General features: G+C 41.1%; 1 protein-coding gene across 1 annotated transcript in view; it reads left to right on the forward strand.

Annotated features, from left to right (window-relative positions):
- Positions 1–24,346, forward strand: part of LOC129724073 (uncharacterized) — a 214,452-nt gene that overhangs the window by 165,819 nt on the left and 24,287 nt on the right. Inside the window, exon 7 of the mRNA XM_055678684.1 lies at positions 7,888–8,022. Within this exon, the coding sequence (XP_055534659.1) occupies positions 7,888–8,022 (135 nt within the window). The remainder of the gene's footprint in view (positions 1–7,887; positions 8,023–24,346) is intronic.

The raw sequence follows: 24,346 nt of genomic DNA on the forward strand, positions 1-24,346 counted from the left end.
GCGCAGTTAATCTCAACAGGGATTTTCATGCCCGCTGGTAAAGTTAAACAACGAACACAATTAAACTTATTGGAACTATGAGGAGAGTTTTGAAAATTCAAACTTCGATTTTACAAACAGACTTGAAGGCAATCGTAATAGAAATAGCACGAAATTTGATTGAAATTTCAAACTCTTCACTCTAATATGTCTTATAACAAAACAGCGAACATCAATGAATTTCCAAACTGGATTGCTTCAATTGTACGGAAAAATTCCACGAGTTGTAGTTCACGATTTCCGAGATATTGAACAAAAGTCGAAAGAAAAAGAAGATTTGTCCTAGTATCATTTGATTTCGCAGCAAAATAAGCCGGTATTGATACGAGGAGAAGTCCTTCGTAAACCGTAAGGCGGCTTCTCGGAAGGATTCCGATTGATCTTTTTCGCGGAATAACAATATTTCCCGCTTATGCCGGTAAGTTATTTCTACTCTCCGAAGTTGCTTCCGGCAGCACAGCTGAATTTATATACATCCATTTTTCGCTCCGTTAGCTCCAATTCTCGGCGGTTCGGGAATTGTTGTTTATTTCTTCAAGAAATCGTGGGAAGCAGAAAAGAAGAGTTAGAGAGTTAGAGTTTATTGATACGTTAGATGCTCCGCTCCAGCTGGAGCGGAAAATTCCTTTTACAGTTTGTCATATCGGGTACTTCCCCGCGGGGGAAGCACGCTTAGACAAGTAGATCCACTACTGGTTTAAAAAACTCATAAAAGACTAGAAAATATCTACAAACTGGTGAATAAAATAAGAAAATATTTTGAGCCACAGTAACAGACTTGAATAGGATTAAATGTGAAAATAATAAAAAATATTAATTATTTTTAAACTAAAACAAATTGGATATAATCAAAAACGGAAGCCAATAAAATTCAAAAAATAATAATTTTGAAACAATCCAAATCTTACTTCTATGGCCACAGATCGTGTAGATCCTATGTCGAATCCAAAATACGCCTCCATAAATCGAAAGATTCTACACTTGAATACCCCAAGTGTAAAAGTGTACGCCTCCCCTCCTTCAACGTTCACGTTTCATGTTTGTAGAGCGCCACTAAAGAGGATCAATCTCCTAAAGAGCAAAAACTCGTGCCGATAAGTAGGCGGCGGAACCTAAGCTGGCTACGCAATCCGTTTTACTACCGTGAGATGACAAAATGATTTTTTCGAATATGGGGTTTTTATGCCAATTTGTTCATTATTCGAAGACCTATCTTCTGGTATCTTCCTTCGCGTTGTTACTTATCCGTACGTTGTATAAAATATAAAAAAAGAGACGTAGGCACCCATTTCAATACAAAAGTGGCGAGAAATTCATTCGTTTTTGGGCCGTGCTGAAAAACTGATCACTTGGATCTACGTCACAATGTCATATCACGGCAGTTTAAGATGAAACGGGACGTGGTCGCGATCAACTCGAATTTTGCAATCTAATTTTTACTTGATTTATGAAGACTACGTACATGAAACTTTGATCAATTGTTTTCACAACTGTTGCATGCCTGAAGTAGCAATTTGAGTGCTGTTTATTTAGTGGAAGCCGAATTTTTTACGCTCAAACTACAAAAGTAAAAAGAACTCCAACCTCAAAATTGTATAGGAAAAGACCACAATTCCGTTTCACCTTAAGCTCTGTTCGCTGCCACAATTTGCCTCCTTACCTTGCGGCTCTCCTTGTTATCACACGGTACGAATGTACCAAGCAAGATATACGAATTAATCAACCACTTCGAAAATATTTCCATCCATCATCACCGCAGCATCATTTGTAGAACCACCGCGCTCGCTACCACACACCATTTTCTTAGTTTTCACAATGCTTATGGACTGGTGGTTCAATCCTCGCAGTTTCGCTTCTGAGAGCCGTGAAGGCCTTCTCCATGATACCTGCCTTTGCTAAACGAAAAGCCTTCCACAGCCATACCATAGCTCGATACACGTTACTGAATCGTGCATCGCCTCGAAGTCAAAAGATATATAATGTAAGTTGTATTATCAAGAGTTATTGAGGATCTCGAAACTCGCCGACGCCTTAAGGTGAACATCTGATCCGTCTCGTTTAAAAACCGTACTGCTGTTCACCAACAAAGGCTTTCTTCTTCTATTAAACAGGATAAGGGAAAGAACTAGCGGAATTGTGAAGAAGATAATTTAGGGCGGAGGGTAGTTGCTTCAGTCGAGTCTATATCCCTTCTTATAGATAGGGCATATGAGTCCTTTCAATCAGTCCGTAGGTAATTTCGTCAGACCGTACCCTCAAGATAATCTGGTGAATGTGTGGTTATGTGCTTCCACTGCTCGTTCAGGTCCACTTCAACAGGTTCATCGATCCATCCATCATCTTTCTGAGTGAACTCTGCAGCAACTCCTTCCTGATAGCCTCTATCTTAGCTGTATCTTACCTTATCTTATCCTGGGATCATCCTCTCCTTTGGGGTTTCTTCAGGTTTTTCGTCCGAATGTTCGAACTTGCAAATGGCTTTCCCCTGGCCGCGGTGAGGTTTACTAGTCTTGATGGTAGAGTTAAGTCGTGCTGTGGGCACTCTCCTCTTTAACGTCGTCGGTTTTATCGTTTATCGGCTCGGCATTTTCAGAACCAATGTCGCGCCCCGATATCAAATACTCTCGAGCTAATCAAACCACACTTTGAAGAATCAGTCCACGACGTTTTGCATCAAAAAATGCAAAAATTCTCTATTTTTCATGTACATTTTCACCTTCACACGCACTTAAGAAACTACCCATGCAGCATAAATCATAGTAACCCACGAGTCAACAGAAAACATTTGACAGCTCTATCAATCGAACTCTAACCGTGATCCACGAGGCCTATCTATCTCTGGATGGCAACAACTGGCAGGGCACTTCGTATTTCTCTTTCCCCACGAAGGCAGTGAGCTCCGAGGTGCAGCCAAGTTCCCCGAGAAGATATCGCTGTGACTGGCAATTAGCGAAAAGGGCATGTCAAAATCGCACTTCTTTCGCTCTGGACTAGCCGTGAACGGGGAAATTTACCGTGCCTGCCGGAAGTTGCGTCGTTCATCAAGAAATACCATAAAAGCGAAGACGCCGTGCCAGAAGGACATGACGTCGGCTCACTATTCGAAGTGTTCGTTGGAGGCGATGGGGCAGCTGAATATTGATGTAGTACCCAATCTCCCAGCTGCGTTCCATCGAGTGTTTCTGGGCAAACCTGGAGTGTAAGCTCTACTTCCGCAATTTTGTCACAGAAACTGAGAAGGAGTTGATAAATTAAACGGAGAAAAAACTCAAAAACATGCCTACCAGAGTGTTCCAAAAAAAAATCTATATTGCAAAAGTCAAGGCGCTGACTCTAAATTGAAAGCCAATGTTATTCATAGTTGCTTGCTTGCTTGCTTAGATGGCCTTACGTCCTAAGACATGGCCTGCATAACGTGGTTCCGCCAATTAACTCGGTCCATGGCTGCCTGCCTCCAGTTCAGCGGGCACATAATATTCATAGTATTTTTGTTGAACATTTAGACTTTCTCAAACATTGTTCGCAGATTGCCTAAACGTGATTTATGGAAAAATGACTTTTTCAAGATAAAAACCACTTTTTTGCACTTTTTGAAATTCTGTTCGATTCCCACATTTTTCCATATATTCTTCTGTTTTTCCAGGGTTTTTTTTTTATTTTTTTTATATGGATCTGTTCAGCATCGCATTCATCGCGTCGTTTGGGCGACCTGAAATCATTTTCTAAAAAAGACGTCATGTTCTGCAAAAATACTATAAATAACATTATCTTTCAATTTACGGTTGAGCACCTCGACATTTTTAACATCGATTTTTTTGGAAAATCCTTATGCCTACATGCTAAGTAAGCTAATGTAATCGAGTAAGTTATCAAACTCAATTATCCATCTTAGTTTTTTATCATAATCCAAAAAACTCTACACTGGTTCCCTACCACTGTTATCCGAGTTTCAACATGGATTTATGAAGAAACGGACAACTACTACAAGTCTCATCACGTTCACTAGATTTTTTCCAGCAGATCAATTAAGAGTGCTATATATTTAGGCGCTCGCATTCCCGCATTTTCTCCATCGCACCTGGTGTTCCACAAGGTAGCGTTCTAGGTCCGCTTATGTTTATATAATCCATCAACAACCTGTGCTTTCGTTTGAAATCTGACAAAATTGCTGTGTGAATTGTGAAGCTCTTATGTTAGCATTACCCAAATAATTACTAGCTTGCAACGTTTTGCCTCCATACGAGAATTCGGAGTCATCGTTGATAATGAACTTCAGTTTAAGTAGCACATTTCCATCACTACTACTAAAGCGTTCACAGCTCAAGGATTTGATAAACGTACCGCCTACAACTTCAACGGCATTTATGCCCTGAATGCGCTTCACTGGTCTTTGCCGGAGTCAGCTAACCTGCCCGGTACTCTCTGGGTTGTTTCTAATACACCTGATTTTTTTTTTTTTTGCACGACGATGCGTTCCGTGTAGAAAAACCGTGTTATTTTGAGAAACCGTGCAAAAAAATCGGGAATTTATTCAAGCATGCTGCCTTACTACGATGCCTAGTCTTGCATCGCGATGTGGATGCCATCTTTTGTATAGCTGGTAAGACATCGCATTTCATAGTTCAACCGTCCGCTCCGGATCAGTCATTGTTTAAGCCGCCCGTCACATGGAGAACAGACGCTCAGAATAGCTGCCCTCAAAGGGGAACCTTTACTGTCAGTTCACAACCAAGCATTCCCACCGGCTCTCTGATCTTTCCTTGGTTGCTGGAATTCCAGTTGATACTATGTGAAGGTAGGGATGGGAGTGGCAAAGCACCATGCTCTGGACCACACTGGCGTCAATTTTTGTCAACTGGTACGAGTTGTAGTATCCAATGCCCATCCTTTTACCAACCAAATCCAATCGCTATCTAAACGAGAACCAACTAAAACCCAATAAAATACGGAACCGATCCGAATCCAACACAAATCCAATCGTTATCCAAACGAATTTCGACTAAAACCTAATACAACACGAAGCCGATCTAAATCCAATTCAATTTCAATCAAAATCCAGTCCAAATTCAATTCCAACCCAATCCAAATTCTATCCAAATCCAATACATATCCAATCTAAATCCAATCCAATCCAAATCCAATCCAAACCCAATCCAAATCCAATCCAAATTCAATCCAAATCCAATCCAAATCCAATCCAAATCCAATCCAAATCCAATCCAAATTCAATCCAAATCCAATCCAAATCTGAATCAAATCCAAATCCAATCCAAACCGAATTCAAATCCAACCCAAACCGAATTCAAATCCAATCCAAATCCAATCCAAATCCAATCCAAATCCAATCCAAATCCAATCCAAATCCAATCCAAATCCAATCCAAATCCAATCCAAATCCAATCCAAATCCAATCCAAATCCAATCCAAATCCAATCCAAATCCAATCCAAATCCAATCCAAATCCAATCCAAATCCAATCCAAATCCAATCCAAATCCAATCCAAATCCAATCCAAATCCAATCCAAATCCAATCCAAACCCAATCCAAATCCAATCCAAATCCAATCCAAATCCAATCTAAATCCAATCCAAATCTGAATCAAATCCAAATCCAATCCAAACCGAATTCGAATCCAATCAAAATCCAGTCCAAATCCAATCGAAATCCAATTCAAATCCAATCCAAATCCAATCCAAATCCAATCCAAATCCAATCCAAATCCAATCCAAATCCAATCCAAGTCCAATCCAAATCCAATCCAAAACCAATCCAAATCCAATCCAAATCCAATCCAAACCCAATCCAATCCGAATCCAATCCAAATCCAATCCAAATCCAATCCAAATCCAATCCAAATCCAATCCAAATCCAATTCAAATCCAATCCAAAAACCAATCAAATTCCAGTCCAAATTCAATTCAAACCCAATCAAAATCCTATCCCAATCCAATCCAAATCCAATCCAAATCCAATCCAAATCCAATCCAAATCCAATCCAAATCCAATCTAAATACAATCCAAATCCAATCCAAATCCAATCCAAATCCAATCCAAATCCAATCCAAATCCAATCCAAATCCAATCCAAATCCAATCCAAATCCAATCCAAATCCAATCCAAATCCAATCCAAATCCAATCCAAATCCAATCCAAATCCAATCCAAATCCAATCCAAATCCAATCCAAATCCAATCCAAATCCAATCCAAATCCAATCTAAATCCAATCCAAATCCAATCCAAATCCAATCCATATTTAATCCTAATCCAATGCAAATCCAATCCAAAATCATTCCAAATCTATTCCATATGCAATCAAAATGCAATTCAATACCATTTCAAATTCCCTGCAAACACAAATTAAAAAAAAAAGAAACTTTTCATGAAAACAAATAATCCGTCGTATTAAATGTAGATGTTACTTGGGTTTTTTAATAAAAAGATTCTTTTAAACTGATCATCACTTTGGAGTGGGTGGAAGAACATTCTCTGTATAAAATATGCTGCAATTTCTCCGTACTACGTGAAAGCTTTTCATCTTATTGCACATTCGTGGTTAAGCCGGGATTCACCTCGTTCGGTCAAACTGACAGCAATGAGAGGAAAATTCCCTCCAGTGACGGACTGCAAATGTACAGTACATTACATTAAACATCCTCACATCATTATTAACTCTTCTCTCAAATCTTAATGATTTTCAAAGAAAAGCAACGGTTCTTTTATTTTATTAATCAACATTCAGATTGTAAATTGTAAATATTAGTGATTCGACTTTAATTTATCCAGCGGAAATATTCCTGTACTCCTTTTGACCAGTGTGCATTCAAGTGACCTGTTTGGAATTGATAAGCAGGCAGGATTTTATCGCCAATGCTTCCCCATAAGCGGATCAACGTCGTCGAGTAGCAGAGACTGAAAAATCTATGTTGCACGCAAGAAAAATCTTTTTCAATTCGAAAAAACAGCATATCGTTTTTAATAGTTACTAATAATACCGTAATGTGATATTTATCTCCTAGGTATCACAACTTCGTTGCACAAACAATCCGATTAAACCAATGAAATGGAATATGCTTGAAGAATCTTCATCAAAGAAGCGGTGCAAAAATTGTCTCCCATTTTGCGCTGCGTACCATTTTTTCGAGTGCGGTGATGGGAAAGTGTTGAAATGAAGCTGTATGCGCTTTTCTTTCACAGACACTAGCCGTTGGTAACCCTGGCCGGGTGGGGGCTGCGCACGTCGAATGGTTGTCCCTCACTGCAGCTGACAACTGACAACTGATGGGTATTAATAATATTGTGGGTGCAGTTGCTGTTCACTTTCATTCAATTTAACACGCCACCACCATCGTCACCGGCACAGACTTTTCCTGGCTGCAAGTGATAGAACGGCAGTGAGGACAAGTGGGTTCACAATCTAGACAGAATCGCGGATAAAGATATGCATGATGCTGTCATTTTATGGCGCGAGCGAATTTTGAATACACAATTAGTTGCGTGGAAGCTCTCTTTTGTTGCCCTTCCTTTAACTTGTTTAAGTATTCTGTCCACACTCTAACCACCAACTTTACAATTAAAGCTTAAATGGCAGCTCTTTTCAAGTAAATTTTCCGGGAAACTCTCACGGTGTGATATTAAAAATATATTGCTATCCTGCTGTGTTCGCAAAATGGTATTTGACCTGATTTTAAAAAGCAAACATCCGCCCAAAGGCTCTTCTTCATCAATGGAAACACAACCGTTCCTGTCGCTGATATGATGTTCAGTTCAGTGACCAATAATGTGAAATTGTGAAGCATTTTCTGCTCGTTGTTATATATTTCATTCTTCCTGTTTTTCATTCATGCAGGTTGGCTCGGATGACCCTGGTGGAGACGTACGAGAATCAGGCCCACTTCGACATCACGTATCTGATGTTCGTATGGTTCGCGTTCCTGCCGACGGTTATTGTTCCCTGGATTTACGCCAGCTGGGTGCTGTCGAGGTGAGTTTCCATGTGAATTTTTCACCCCCGTGTAACCAACAACGGGCAGCCAAGCGTCCCCATCGACTGGAGACGCCTGGCTGCTCTCGAATGCGAAGTAAACACTCCCCACAAACTAGGTCGGCTCTTGCGGACTGGCACTTCACTTCACAGCACCCGAATATATTACGATTAACGAGCCTCTCTGCCGTTGTGCCGTCGAAGCCCAGCCAAAATGCCATAAATATACGGTTCCTTTTCTCAGCATTTCTTATCGCTTCGTTCCTCTGTGACATTAAGCGTATATTATCACTGATGATGAGGCTCGTTATTTACTTTCAGCCATCATCTCTGCCACAACGCTTCACCGCCACCGGACGGGATAGATAGATGTACTGTGGTGGCAACATTCCGATTTCCTTAGTTTTGTTTTGCTTAGTGTCATATTCTTCTCGCTCGTTACCATGGCCTATCATCGTCGGGCGGCGATACCACATTTTCATCTTCATCACCATGCTGTGTCATTCGGTGGATAGTGGAACTTTCGCAGCTGGTAGTCGGAACCGACAGTTTCTCGGGATTCAATTGTCGCATGATAATTGCTTTACATGACAACTTTAGTCATTAAGCATGTCATGTCTCTAACTAAAGTTTTGGACGGGACAAAGTTTTGGACGGTATTCAACCGCTTTAGAATTAAATGCGTCGAATGATTGCAATTGTGTAGAACCAATTTAGGTGAACCTAGTACTACTCAGCGTAATTGAATTAACAGAGTTTAAACAATGGCCAAACTTTATGTCACACTCAATCCGATTCCGGTATTCAGTATCAAGTGAAATGATTGAGATTTATTTTGGCAATAATAAAGTGAATTACATAAATGCAAAAATTTGATATTAGCTTAGCTGTCTGCCGCAATACAATCCATGAGGGACTCTTTCGAAATTTTAAATTCAATAAAACAATAAGCAATTTAAAAATAATGAATTTGGATTAGATTTGGATTGGATTTTGATTGGATTTGGATTGGATTTTGAATGGATTTGGATTGGATTTGGATAGGATTTCGATTGAATTTGGATTGGATTTTGATTGGTTTTGGATTGGATTTGGATTGAATTTGGATTGGATTTGGATTGGATTTGGATTGGATTTGGATTGGATTTGGATTGAATTTTGAATGGATTTGGATTGGATTTTGATTGGATTTGGATTGGATTTGGATGGATTTGGATTGGATTTGGATTGGATTTGGATTGGATTTAGATTGGATTCAGATTGGATTTCGATTGGATTTTAAATGGATTTGCATTGGATTTGGATTAGATTTGGGTTGGATTTGGATTGGATTTGGATTGGATTTGGATTGGACTTGGATTGGATTTGGATTGGATTTGGATTGGATTTGGATTGGATTTGGATTGGATTTGGATTGGATTTGGATTGGATTTGGATTGGATTTTGATTTGTTTTGGATTGGATTTGGATTGAATTTGGATTGGATTTGGATTGGATTTTGATTGGATTTGGATTGGATTTGGATTGGTTTTGGATTTATTTTGGATTAGATTTGGATTGGATTTGAATTGGATTTTGGATTGGATTTGGATTGGATTTGGATTTGGAATGGATTTGGATTGGATTTGGATTGGATTTGGATTAGATTTAAATTGGATTTGGGTTAGATATGAATTGGATTTGGATTGGATTTAGGTTGAATTTGGATTGGATTTGGATTGGATTTGGATTGGATTTGAAATGGATTTGGATTGGATTTGGTTTTGATTTCGATTGGATTTGGATTGGATTTGGATTGGATTTAGATTGGATTTGGATTGGTTTTGGATTGGCTTTGGATTGGATTTGGATTGGATTTGGATTGGATTTGGATTGGATTTGGATTGGATTTGGATTGGATTTGGATTGGATTTGGATTGGATTTGGATTTGGATTGGATTTGGATTGGATTTGGTTTGTATTTGGATTGGATTTGGATTGGATTTGGATTGGATTTGGATTGGATTTGGATTGGATTTGGATTGGATTTGGATTGGATTTGGATTGGATTTGGATTGGATTTGGATTGGATTTGTATTGGATTTGGATTGAATTTGGATTGGATTTGGATTGGATTTGGATTGGATTTGGATTGAATTTGGATTGGATTTGGATTGGATTTGGATTGGATTTGGATTGGATTTGGATTGGATTTGGATTGGATTTGGATTGGATTTGGATTGGATTTGGATTGGATTTGGATTGGATTTGGATTGGTTTTGGATTGGATTTGGATTGGATTTGGATTGGATTTGAATTGGATTTGGATTGGATTTGGATTGGATTTGGATTGGATTTGGATTGGTTTTGGATTGGTTTTGGATTGGATTTGGATTGGATTTGGATTGAATTTGGAATTTGGAATTTGGATTTGGAATTTGGATTTGGATTGGATTTGGATTTGATTTGGATTGGATTTGGATTTGGATTGGATTTGGATTGGATTTGGATTGGATTTGTATTGGATTTGGATTGGATTTGGATTGGATTTGGATTGGATTTGGATTGGATTTGGATTGGATTTGAATTGGATTTGAGTTGAATTTTGATTGAATTTTGATTGAATTTGGATTGAATTTGAATTGGATTTGGATTGAATTTGGATTGGATTTGGATTGGATTTGGATTGGATTTGGATTGGATTTGGATTGGATTTGGATTGGATTTGGATTAGATTTGGATGGGATTTGGATTGGATTTGGATTGGATTTGGTGCGTATTTGGATTGGATTTTGATTGGATTTGGATTGGATTTGGATTGGATTTGGATTGGATTTGGATTGGATTGGGATTTGGATTGGATTTGGTTTGTAATTGGATTGGATTTGGATTGGATTTGGATTGAGTTTGGATTGAATTTGGATTGGATATTAGATTTGGATTGGATTTTGATTGGATTTGGATTGGATTTTGAATGGATTTGGATTGGATTTGGATAGGATTTCGATTGAATTTGGATTGGATTTTGATATGTTTTGGATTGGATTTGGATTGAATTTGGATTGGATTTGGATTGGTTTTGGATTGGATTTGGATTGAATTTTGAATGGATTTGGATTGGATTTTGATTGGATTTGGATTGGATTTGGATGGATTTGGATTGGATTTGGATTGGATTTGGATTGGATTTAGATTGGATTCAGATTGGATTTGGATTGGATTTCGATTGGATTTTAAATGGATTTGCATTGGATTTGGATTAGATTTGGGTTGGATTTGGATTGGATTTGGATTGGATTTGGATTGGACTTGGATTGGATTTGGATTGGATTTGGATTGGATTTGGATTGGATTTGGATTGGATTTGGATTGGATTTGGATTGGATTTTGATTTGTTTTGGATTGGATTTGGATTGAATTTGGATTGGAATTGGATTGGATTTTGATTGGATTTGGATTGGATTTGGATTGGTTTTGGATTGGATTTGGATTAGATTTGGATTGGATTTGAATTGGATTTTGGATTGGATTTGGATTGGATTTGGATTTGGAATGGATTTGGATTGGATTTGGATTGGATTTGGATTGGATTTAAATTGGATTTGGGTTAGATATGAATTGGATTTGGATTGGATTTAGGTTGAATTTGGATTGGATTTGGATTGGATTTGGATTGGATTTGAAATGGATTTGGATTGGATTTGGTTTAGATTTGGATTGGATTTCGATTGGATTTGGATTGGATTTGGATTGGATTTAGATTGGATTTGGATTGGTTTTGGATTGGCTTTGGATTGGATTTTGATTGGATTTGGATTGGATTTGGATTGGATTTGGATTGGATTTGGATTGGATTTGGATTGGATTTGGATTGGATTTGGATTTGGATTGGATTTGGATTGGATTTGGTTTGGATTTGGATTGGATTTGGATTGGATTTGGATTGGATTTGGATTGGATTTGGATTGGATTTGGATTGGATTTGGATTGGATTTGGATCTGATTTGGATTGGATTTTGATTGGATTTGGATTGGATTTGTATTGGATTTGGATTGAATTTGGATTGGATTTGGATTGGATTTGGATTGAATTTGGATTGGATTTGGATTGGATTTGGATTGGATTTGGATTGGATTTGGATTGGACTTGGATTGGATTTGGATTGGATTTGGATTGGATTTGGATTGGATTTGGATTGGTTTTGGATTGGATTTGGATTGGATTTGGATTTGATTTGAATTGGATTTGGATTGGAATTGGATTGGATTTGGATTGGATTTGGTTTGGATTTGGATTGGTTTTGGATTGGATTTGGATTGGATTTGGATTGAATTTGGAATTTGGATTTGGAATTTGGATTTGGATTGGATTTGGATTGGATTTGGATTGGATTTGGATTTGGATTGGATTTGGATTGGATTTAGATTGGATTTGGATTGGATTTGGATTGGATTTGGATTGGATTTGGATTGGATTTGGATTGGATTTGGATTGGATTTGAATTGGATTTGAGTTGGATTTTGATTGAATTTTGATTGAATTTGGATTGAATTTGAATTGGATTTGGATTGAATTTGGATTGGATTTGGATTGGATTTGGATTGGAATTGGATTGGATTTGGATTGGATTTGGATTGGATTTGGATTGGATTTGGATTGGATTTGGATTGGATTTGGATTGGATTTGGATGGGATTTGGATTGGATTTGGATTGGATTTGGATTGGATTTGGTGCGTATTTGGATTGGATTTTGATTGGATTTGGATTGGATTTGGATTGGATTTGGATTGGATTTGGATTGGATTGGGATTTGGATTGGATTTGGTGTGTAATTGGATTGGATTTGGATTGGATTTGGATTGGATTTGGATTGGATTTTGATTGGATTTGGATTGGATTTGGATTGGATTTGGATTGGGTTTGGATTGAATTTGGATTGGATTTGGATTGAATTTGAATTGGATTTGGATTGGATTTGGATTGGATTTGGATTGGATTTGGATTGGATTTGGATTGGATTTGGATTGGATTTGGATTGGTTTTGGATTGGATTTGGATTGGATTTGGATTGGATTTGGATTGGATTTGGATTGGATTTGGATTGGATTTGGATTGGATTTGGATTGGATTTGGATTGGATTTGGATTGGATTTGGATTGGATTTGGATTGGATTTGGATTGGATTCTGATTGGATTTGGATTGGATTTGGATTGGATTTGGATTGAATTTGGATTGGATTTGGATTGGATTTGGATTGGATTTGGATTGGATTTGGATTGGATTTGGATTGGATTTGGATTGGATTTGGATGGGATTTGGATTGGATTTGGGTTGGATTTGGATTGGATTTGGAGTAGATTTGGATTGGATTTGGATTGGATTTGGATTGAATATGGATTGGATTTGGAATGGATTTGGATTGGATTTGGATTGGATTTGGATTGGATTTGGATTGGATTTGGATTGGATTTGGATTGGATTTGGATTGGATTTGGATTGGATGTGGATTGGATTTGGATTGGATTTGGATTGGATTTGGATTGGATTTTGAATGGATTTGGATTGCTTACACAAAAGTTCAGCTTCAAATATAACCCCTTTGATGAAAACCATCCGAGAAAAATAATGCTTCGATGTATTTTGAAAAACAAGTAGCGTTCAAAATGCAAAATTGTTTGCAAAGTTGTGTGTCAGCCCCGAAGACCTTGACCGAGAACTCATTGAAAGTGGGTTCTCGTTCTCCCATCGGCAGTGGTTTATTGTGCAAAGAAGGGAAACATAACTTAACTTATCAGTTCCAACTTTTACTCCCCCGACAGCTTCTTCTTTCGTTGTTCATCTGAGCTTTTCATTCATGTTGTAACAAATTTCTCCATCGTTTTCGTTCATTGTAAACTCCTCCCAAGCATGTCTATGCAGTCAAGGAAGATAGAATCGAAAAGCTCAAACATTATCATTCAAGGTCAGTCGGGTGAGAGCTCTTCACTGGAATTGTGTGATTTTTTGCCCATCTTAGTCACGTACAATTGGATAGAGATTTCGATCGTATATATGTATAAAACGCCCCCCCGGGGCATAACGCCCCTGTCCTTTTATTCGGAAACACACAAAAAATAAGACATGAGACTATTGGGAATCCTTAGCGGGTCATAGGACCTACCTTCTGTGCAAGTTTGATAATTGTCACTAGCAGCAAAAAATAAATAAAAATCAATTTTGATTTGAGCTGCTTCAGATCTAATTTCTTGCAGCGTTTCCGTAACGTTTTTTCACTAATGTATAAAGTTTATTACCTGGTTTTTGTACTTATAAATCTCAAATGAACGTCTAAGCAGCTGTATCTAGTGAAGAAACGATAAAAATTGTATAATTTGCTTAAGTATTCAATGCTTTCTGCTACACTGCAGCTCCCGGGCAATATGCCCCACCGCTAGCCCGGCTGATTTGTTCATTGCTTTAGCGTTTGCTTCTGAGACTTCAAGCGCTGTTTCACTTCGCATGCTGAGCTGGCATACGAAGCTACTGCATGGGGCATATTATACTGCATCTGGGGCGTTTTGCCCCGGTAGATTGGAAAGCTTGCAATTTAGTCATATTTTTTAATAAAATTATGGCGTTTTTGTGTAACAGTAATTTCAAAACAAAATTATAGCAGTGCATTACGAACTAAATAGTGTATCCAACTGCATGAAAGATTTGTTGTTTGTGATAAACATAGCTACAATATTGACGATGTTCCTTAGGGGGGGCGTATTATACCTGTTTACCCTAATTAATCTTTTATTATCAATCACAGTAGTGATTCTACACTCCAATTCCGCATGTCTATCATTTCGTTTGAGAACTCTTCTGTGAAGGGTATTGATCGCTAAATGAACATTAAATTCAATGAGATGGAACTTCAAAGTGAATAAAATTTACACTCGTTGTGTTTACTTCCTTCTGCGATTGATTGTCTCACATATTCGACTAGGTTTATTACCACAGCACAAAATTTATGTTTGTTCAGTAATACACCATTAAAGCGAAACTTCAAATTCCCAACTGAACGACAAATCTGTACGTTTTTTTTTTCTGCTACCTTTAGAAACAGACAGATTCTTGACGTGAAAGGCGAATGTCAAGAAAACGCACGTGACTGCGATGCAATAAAGAACGAAAATGGCTTTTGGCAGCTTCAGTCACAGGTGACAAGCTGAATGACTTTTATTGATTAGTCAAGATTCATTGGAAGCTCACTCTTTACACCTGAATAACTGTGCTCCTACATAATCTAATAACCAGCAAACTGACAGATCAATTATGGAGTTTATTATACACGTCGATGTCGGGTGCTTTAGCCGCCAGCACAAAACGAGAAGGAAATTCTTACTAGCACACACCATCCCGAACTGAATTCGCGCAGTGTGCGATACCTGTCAAGACAAGACATAATTTACCACGCCATTGCACACCAGTCCACGGTAATTAACCTTACAATGCGATACCGTAGTGAAAGGTGACTTCAATTTGCCGTGTGCCAAATCGGTTATCAAATCCGCACTCAAGAACGTACGGTTTGATTTATGGAATTATGCTGAAATAACGCAACGTTATTGCTTTTCTCCTATTTTTTTCTTATGTCTGTGGAGGGCTAAGTTGGAGCTGACTGAGTAATTCAATTCTAGCATTTTCGTTCGGATTTTAACACTATGTATTCTTAAAGGTGCACAAAAAAGAAAAAAAAAATTATAGAGTTGAAAAATTGAAAAACTAAGAAATTAAAATAGTTGAAAAGTTGAGCAAAACAAATAGGAAAACTAAAATAAGGAGAAGCCACAAAATTCTGGAGCAAATCAAGAAAACGAGCAAAATGCATAAAATAAGAAGATAAAAAACTTCCAAAACCTGAAAAAACAGCAAATTAGAAAAAATATAATCAAATTTAGATTTGGAAATTTAAAAATTAAGAGAGCGTACGATTAAAATGATATTAACCTGGGAAGATAAATAGAGAACTGAACTAAGGAAACAGAACACTAAAATTTAAAAGAGCAGAAAACTTTTAAACTCTCATCTAATTCAGGAAACTGTGAATTTCCGAGTAAAAGTCCAGAGAAAATGATTGAATTATCCAAAGTTTTTTTTCTTGGTCTTCAAATCCTAAATCCAGCTTACATCTGCGACACTTGCCTGTTCGTCCTTTCAGTCTAGAAACGCCACTTTGTTCCAGTATTTTGCGCTATATGCTGTGTAGTTAACTCAATGGTGCAAAAAGAGATGTGGCACGATTGATTCATCTTATTATGATTGAATGTTCTATATTTTGACGCTTACCGTACCCGTCGCATGGATGAGTTGCTATTGATTAAATATTGAACCCTTCTCCTGATTCGTAACTTATAAAGGGTAAAACTACCTTGGATGGACCACGTCCTTTAGTGGACCACCGGTCAGATTAATGTCAATTAATGCGAAAATTCCAGGGATTTTCATGAAACTAAATAAAAATAAATAAATAAATATAGAAAACCCAACAAACAATTGGGCTGAATAAAAAAGCTAATAATTTTAAAATAGCTGAATAAAGTCTGCATACAGGTGAAATGGATTGCTACAACGCTCAGGTTGGTTCATCAGCTGAACAAGCAATAAATTCAGGTTTAAAAAGCTTGTAAAATACTCCACGCCATTATTTAATTGTTGGCTGGTTAAGCGCTATTTCGATTTTAAAAACAGCTATTAGACAACATTAATCAAACACCGAACGAACTGGTTGAAGAAACGCTTCTTGATACTTCCCAAGAAACATTTTTTAGCTAAATAAGCGCTTTTATAACTAATCTTATTCAGCTGACGGCTGAACATGGGTCGAATAATGCATTTCTATGTGTTTAATCAGCTTTTAATCAGTCGGTTTTGTAAAACTAAATCAGCTACCTGTTACATTCGACTTCCTGAATAGCCGAAGACGGGCTTAATAAGAAATAACTCAGTCATTTGAACAACTTTTATACATGCTGATCGATTCTGTAGAAGCGATTATTCATTCTTTGTACAGCTTGTAGAAAAACTGTTTTACAGTCAACAGTAGCTAGCTTTTAGTTTTAATAAGCGCGTATATGACAATTCCATTGCTAAAATTGTAAATTCTGTCTTTCTGGAAAAGTGCTTTTTCAGTTTTATTACAGCTACGATAAATATAATTCAAAATATATATTCGTTTAAATTAGACAATTTTTTTATTGTTTAGGCGATTCGAACACATCTAAATCTTTCGATTTTTTGCACTTCTGTGTGTATTTTTCATCGCTTATTTTTCTATTATTGTTTGTGCAAATTACCTTTTTAGTATCCAATTCTCCAATTCCAATTTAAAACAAAAAAAATCTCGAATCTCAAACTCATGCTCATGACGTTCCTGGTAGAACACGTTGCCGATTCGTCTATCTTGACATACATGCATACGAATCAATTTAACCCGTACATATATTTCCAGTTTATTTCATGAACAGTTTTACATTGGCTGTATATATACTGAATTGTAGCTGAAAAAGCGCTTCAGCATTTGTATCCCTAATTGTAGAAATTGTAGAAATCATTGCGAGTTTATCCACTTCGTAAACAGAAACAAACAGTGCAAAAGAAAAATAATGATAGTTTTTGCAGCACGGCTAGCCGTACCCACTAATATTAAAATTCTACAGAGCCTTGTATAAAATCGACCAATACAGAGGACAGTCACTTTGACAAAACGTGTTCTATCGTGTTCAAGGGATATGATACAGATGCTGGAGCGCTTGTTCAGCTACAATTCAGTAGATGTACAGCCAATGTAAAATTCTTCATGAAATAAACTGGAAATATATATTAGGGTGGGGAATCGTTATATGGAAAAACCGAAACTTGATAGCAGAAAGCCAGAACCAGTTTTTTTTTGTTTTATTCGGGGCCCCAAACAATCCTAAATTTCTCGGAAGTCGATTGGTTTTGTCTTCGCTTGGCGCATTGCATTTCAAATTTATATGGAGATTTGTATAGAAAAACAAATTTTTTTGCATTTTCTATTCTAAAGAGCTCAAAATAGCCCAAACCATAGGTTTAATGACTTCAGATGTTAGGTTTTTTGATGCCTAACAACTTGACCGAAGACACTAAAGAGATAGGGTGTCCCAAAAAAATACTAGAGCTGTTCAAAGTTGATTGTGTCAAAATTTATGTTGCAAATCATTTTTTCTGCCAACACTGCCAGTGTACCGGCGTTAGTCAGATTCCCATCTGAAGTAACCTCTGAAACACGTTGTAGACTCTACCTACGACTAGAGTATTGACCTAAATTTGTTTGCTTGATCCAGTTGAGTGTATAAACTCGTTGCGATAGGTTACTTCTGATGGGAATCCTACTGACACCGGTGCATTGGTAATGTTGGCAGAAAACAAGATTTTCTGCATTTAAATCGACATACTCAACTTTGAACAGCTATAGCTCTTTTTAGGGACATCCTAGCTCTTCAGTGTCTTCTGCAAAGTTGTTCGGCATCTAAAATACTATACTTTAACATAATGTAGTGCATTATTAGAGCATTATTGAGCTCTCTAGAAAAGGAAATGCAAAAAAGTAGGTCTTCCCATATTAATTTTTCTACAAATTTGAAATGCAATGCGCCAAGCGGAGACAAAACCAATCGACTCCCGGTAAGTTTAGGGTTGTGTGGGGCCCCAAAAGGAACCAAAAAAACTTGGTTCTGGAAAATTGATCATCTTTCCCCACCCTAATATATATATATATATATATATATATATATATATATATATATATATATATATATATATATATATATATATATATATATATATATATATATATATATATATATATATATATATATATATATATATATATATATATATATATATATATATATATATATATATATATATATATATATATTTGGCAGAGCTTTTTTTTTTTTCTTTTTTTGTTTCAGGTGGAGGGGAAATTTGCATCCAAACCCCTGAGGTGACCAACCTCAGGGAGTGTGGGGTTGGTTTGAATCAGTGACCGGACCCACTAAAACCCCTCCAGTCTCCAGCCCATAATACTCCCCGGGACCACCGCTAGGTATTGCTTCGGGGAGCGGCTTTTGTGCTCTGTGCACCCTCTTGGTTCTATAGATCTCTTTGCTAACTTAGCTAACTAACCTGGAGACTGGCCGTTAGCTAACACTGGCGTGTCGGTGGTCAACCTGTCGCCTGTTTTGCAATTCTAAAACTATTTGAGAGGTGGCTGTACAAACCGCCCTCCAAATGTTTGGGTCTTTACACATCCTCCGAACTAGGTTGTCCGGAGTGGTGTCTGGCCCGCTCACTACCATCATGTCGCTCCGCGCATGCACAAAACGAGGGCACACGAAGAAGACATGCTCAGCAGTTTCTTCCGCATCCGCGCACTCGGGACACATGGGGGACCCCGCATGCCCGAATCTGTGTAGATACTGCCTGAAGCAACCATGACCTGACAGAATCTGTGTCAAGTGGAAGTTAACTTCTCCATGGCGCCTCCCGACCCATCCGGATACGTCCGGAATAAGTCGATGCGTCCATCTACCCTTTGCGGAATTGGACCATTCCTGCTGCCATCTGATCATCGAGAATGACCTTCTGGTGCCTCGTATACCCCTTGTGTCACGTTGATCGAAGCATTCTACGTCCTCCTTAATGGCTATGCTGATAGGCATCATGCCGGACAGGACGCAGATTGCGTCGTATGACACTGTACGGTACGCGCTCACAACCCTCAGGCACATGAGCCTGTAGGTACTTTCCAGTTTTCGACGATGACTGTTGGTACCTAACGCTTTGGACCACGCTGGCCCACCATACCTAAGTATGGACGAAACCACGCTGGCAAGAAGTTTACGCTTGCTGCCATATACCGCTGAGCTATTGGACATCATTCGAGATAGCCCTGCAGCGGCCGTTGAAGCCCTCTTACAGGCATAGTCGACGTGACTCTTAAATGTGAGCTTATCGTCAACCATAACCCCCAAGAGCTTCAAGGAACGCCTTGAGGTAATGGTGCAGTCACCGACTCTGACCACCGCCTGTTGCTCTAATTTGCGGTTGTTCACAACCGTAACCTCCGTTTTATGGTGCGCTAACTCCAGTTTCCTAGAGTGCATCCAGTCTTCGACCTTGCGTATGCAGTGCGCGGCCGTCAACTCGACCTCTTCGATCGACTCGCCGTAGACCTCTAGCGTGATGTCGTCTGCGAAACCGACGATCACAACCCCTACAGGGAACTTTAGTTTCAACACCCCGTCATACATGACATTCCACAACACCGGGCCCAGGATGGAACCTTGCGGTACCCCTGCGGTGATTGGGACGCACTTCTGACCCTCCTCCGTGTTGTAAACTAGTACCCGATTCTGGAAATAATTTTCCAAAATCTTGTACAACGACACCGGTACGTGGATGCTCCTAAGCGCGAGCGCTATGGAGTCCCAACTGGCGCTATTGAATGCATTCTTCACGTCAAGCGTGACGATTGCGCAATAGCGAATGCCCCAACTCTTACGCTGGAGTGCTACCTCTGCCGTCTTGGTGACAGAGAGAATAGCATCCAGCGTGGATCTACCTTTCCGGAAGCCGAACTGGTTACTTGCCAGACCGTTTACACCCTCTGTGTACTTCACCAGTCTGTTGAGGATAATCCTCTCAAGCACCTTGCCCGTAGTGTCCAGCAGACAGATAGGTCTGTATGCCGATGGGTCCCCTGGCGGTTTCCCAGCCTTCGGCAACAGCACCAATCTCTGTCGCTTCCACCTGTCCGGAAAGAGGCAGTCATCCAGGCACTTCTGCATGACTGCTCGAAATAGATCGGGGGCCACTTTCATGGCCGTCCTGATGGCCGGGGATTCCATCCGGTCCCGGTGCCTTGCTCACCTTTAGGGAGTTGGCGATCACGATGAGTTCCTCATTCGTAACCCTTACCTCCTCCACAACCTCTGCACGGCTGCCGTCTCTCACGGATTGGATGCCCGGCAGGTTGGCCGACCATCCCTGGTCTGTGTCTGAGATACTGGAACGTCGGACGTGAGACTCAGCAACCGGAGGCCAAGGATTTGGCTCGTGTCGTGGAAAGAGTCCCTCGATGATACGCTCCAGCATCGCTGGTGATCGCTCTGCAGGCGCCAACACGCCTTTGGTCTTCGCCATTACGACTCTGTAGGCGTTGCCCCACGGATTCGTATTGGCACTCGCGCATAGCCTATCGAAGCAGGCCCTTTTGCTCGCCTTTATCTCACTTTTAAGCGCCGATCTTGCAGATCCGAATACTACACGGCGCTCTACCCTCTGTGCATCGGTACGTGCACGTTGCAACATCCGTCTTGCACGGAGGCACGCGCTACGGAGGTCCGCTATCGCGTCGGTCCACCAGTATACCGGTGACTTACCATTCCTAGGTTGGCGGGTCCTAGGCATGGTGGCGTCGCACGCCCGCGATAATGTGGCAACTAATTGGTCAGCACTCGGGCGGAGCCAACTGCCCCCCTCGCGCTCTCTTCTCATTGCTTTTGCAAATACCTCGGCATCGAAATGCGATGTCTTCCACCCGCGGACGGTCGGAGTATTGGCTCTACCCGTCGCCTGCCGCCTCGCATTCTGGACTACGCTATAGCAGACCGACTGGTGGTCACTATAGGTGTAGCCATCGTCTACCCTCCAGTTCACGATCAGTCCTGGGCTGGAGAACGTCACGTCGATGATCGACTCCGCACCATTTCTGCTGAATGTACACTTGGTTCCAACGTTGGCCAGATCTAGGTTGAGCTTTGCCAAAGCTTCCAACAAGATCTGACCCCTCCGGTTCGTGTGGCGGCTTCCCCACTCAACAGCCCAAGCGTTGAAGTCGCCCGCCACTACTAAGGGTGTTAGTCCCGTCAGCTCCATAGATAACAAATCGACCATCTGGGTGAACCTTTCGATAGACCAACGCGGCGGAGCATAACAACTGCAGTAGAACACTCCGTCCACCTTGGCAACCGCGTATCCTTCATTTGAGGTTGACACAACCTCCTGAACCGGGAACTTGCTGGTCGTGCATATGGCCGCCGTACTGGACTTATCTGCAACCCAATTACCGTTTCCGGGAGGAATGCAGTAGGGGTCCGATACGATTGCGATGTCCGACCGCGACTCAGACGCTGCTTGGTATAGCAGCTGCTGTGCCGCATAGCAATGGTTCAGGTTCAATTGTGTCACCCTCACGCCCGTGGTTTCGTGGCCGCCTTACCGGCTGGGCACCGTGGGCCTCCCATAAAGTGCTTGGCGTCCCGTTTTCCAGTACATACCAAGCACTTGGGAGGCTCCCCGCAGTCTTTAGCTTTATGGCCAGCACCACCACAACGCCTACATAACTGGCTCCTATCGGGCCCCTTGCAGGTCCAGGACTTGTGTCCTCCCTCGAAACACCTGAAGCAAACGTCCGGCTGCTGGAGTATGCTCAGGGGACATACTGACCAGCCAACCTTAAGTTTGGCTGTCTTCAGGGCCAGAGTTGCATCGGCCGATGCAAGCCGGAAAGTGGCCACCTGGGTTCCCGCTGGACCCTTTCGGAGGCGAATTACCTCAGTGGCTACTTCCACTCCGCACTTCTCCTTGAGGGCCTGTGCAATATCGCACCTCTCGGTGATTTCATCCAGGTTTTTGAGCTGGAGAGTCACCTCTGAGGTGAGTGCCCGAATTTGCACATCTTTCCCGAGGACCTGCTCGGCTACCGTCTTGTAGGCAGCGCCCTTGTTTTTAGCATCCTTACGGAGCTCAAGAATCATCTCGCCGGTGCGAGAACGACGGATGGTCCGCACATCCGCTCCCAGATCCTTGAGCTGGGTTTCGCCTCTCATTTTCTTCAAGACTTCGGAGTACTTGGACCCCTCCATCTTGAGTATGAGGGCGTCGCCCCTGCTTCGCGCCTTCTTTCCCATTTTTGGACGATTTGTCGCCTTCTCGTCGTTGCGCTTGCTGTCTTTTTGGCGCTTCCTTCCTCCCACGGTAACCCAAGGGTTTCCCGTAGCTGCCACTTCGGCAGACTTTTCGGCGGACTTGGAGGCCGTTGGTGTGCTATCTCGCGGGCTTAGCACAACCAACCGTTTCTTGCTGTTCTCGGGGGCTTCCCCCGGAGACTGCCTTGCTCTTTTTGCGGCTGACCCGGAGGCGCAAACCGCTGCAAACATGCAGGTGTCCGTTTGGACCGACTTCGTCGCCCTTCCGGTCACCTCCGTTGCATTCTTCTCTGCAGCCACCGCTCTTGCCTTGAGCTCGGCGTGCTCCTTCTTCGCAGCATCGACGGAGGACCGAAGCATGTAGAGAGCCTGCTTCAGGTACTTCGTCGTGTTGGTGCGACTTTCCGCAAACTCGATTATGGCATCGAGCTGCTCCGACAGCGCTACTACCTTCGGTAGCGTGTCTCGCTGTCTTCCGACCGCCTTTATCAACAGTGGACCAGCCACTGCGATGTCTTGCGTCGATCCGGTAGGCGTACTGCCTTTGCCGTCTTCGCAGGCGTCCTTTACTGCATCCATCTCCGCCTTTCTCGGCGGAGACCTCTGGATGCCTCCTCGTGCAAACGGGTTTTTCAACCCATCTGCGCCCAATTGTTGATCTTCATTATTACTGTTCATTTTTGTTAAGTGGGTCCCCCTTCCAGCCGCTATCCGTATCCATACTGGAGTGGTCGCCTATCTGGTCCCATGGTAGTCTATGCCGAAGCAGTGAGGCCATGGCTAGGGGCGGCTGCCATAGCGCCTTATGAGCAACTATGACACCCCCGACCGGCGCAAGTCAGGAAAGGACATCTGATCCCACTCCTGCCCGGTTCCCACCGGGCAATGAATTTGGAACGTACTGGAAGGCCTGCCAGGTTTTACGGGACGGAGACCCCTGCACCGGTTGTTGTCTCGCCGTTTCAAGCCGTTGTCACACGACCTTACTAAGGGAGCTCGGCGCAGGTGCCAGCCCAGAATCGTGGTACGAAAACGAAATCCGACTCTTATCATATGGCGTTGCGACCAGTTACCGTAATTGGGAACTTACTGGCATCAATCCCAATGGGCGAATTAGTGCATTTGGGTGGTGGGAGCGGCACTATTCGCTCCGTCAGAGCTGCGTCCGGATAATGTGGCTTTTGTGAGAATTCGGCGGCCCAATGCCTGGGTCTCACCACAACCTAGGCTAGCTCTCGCTGATGGTCCGGGACTGCGTTCTTGCAGTTAGCACTTCCGTGGCCTACGGTAATCGCCAAATACCGACCCGTGGTGGCATACAGCTCTGCCAAATATATATATATATATATATATAT

Source organism: Wyeomyia smithii, chromosome 1 (genome assembly GCF_029784165.1).
Source record: "Wyeomyia smithii strain HCP4-BCI-WySm-NY-G18 chromosome 1, ASM2978416v1, whole genome shotgun sequence".
Taxonomy (NCBI): domain Eukaryota; kingdom Metazoa; phylum Arthropoda; class Insecta; order Diptera; family Culicidae; genus Wyeomyia; species Wyeomyia smithii.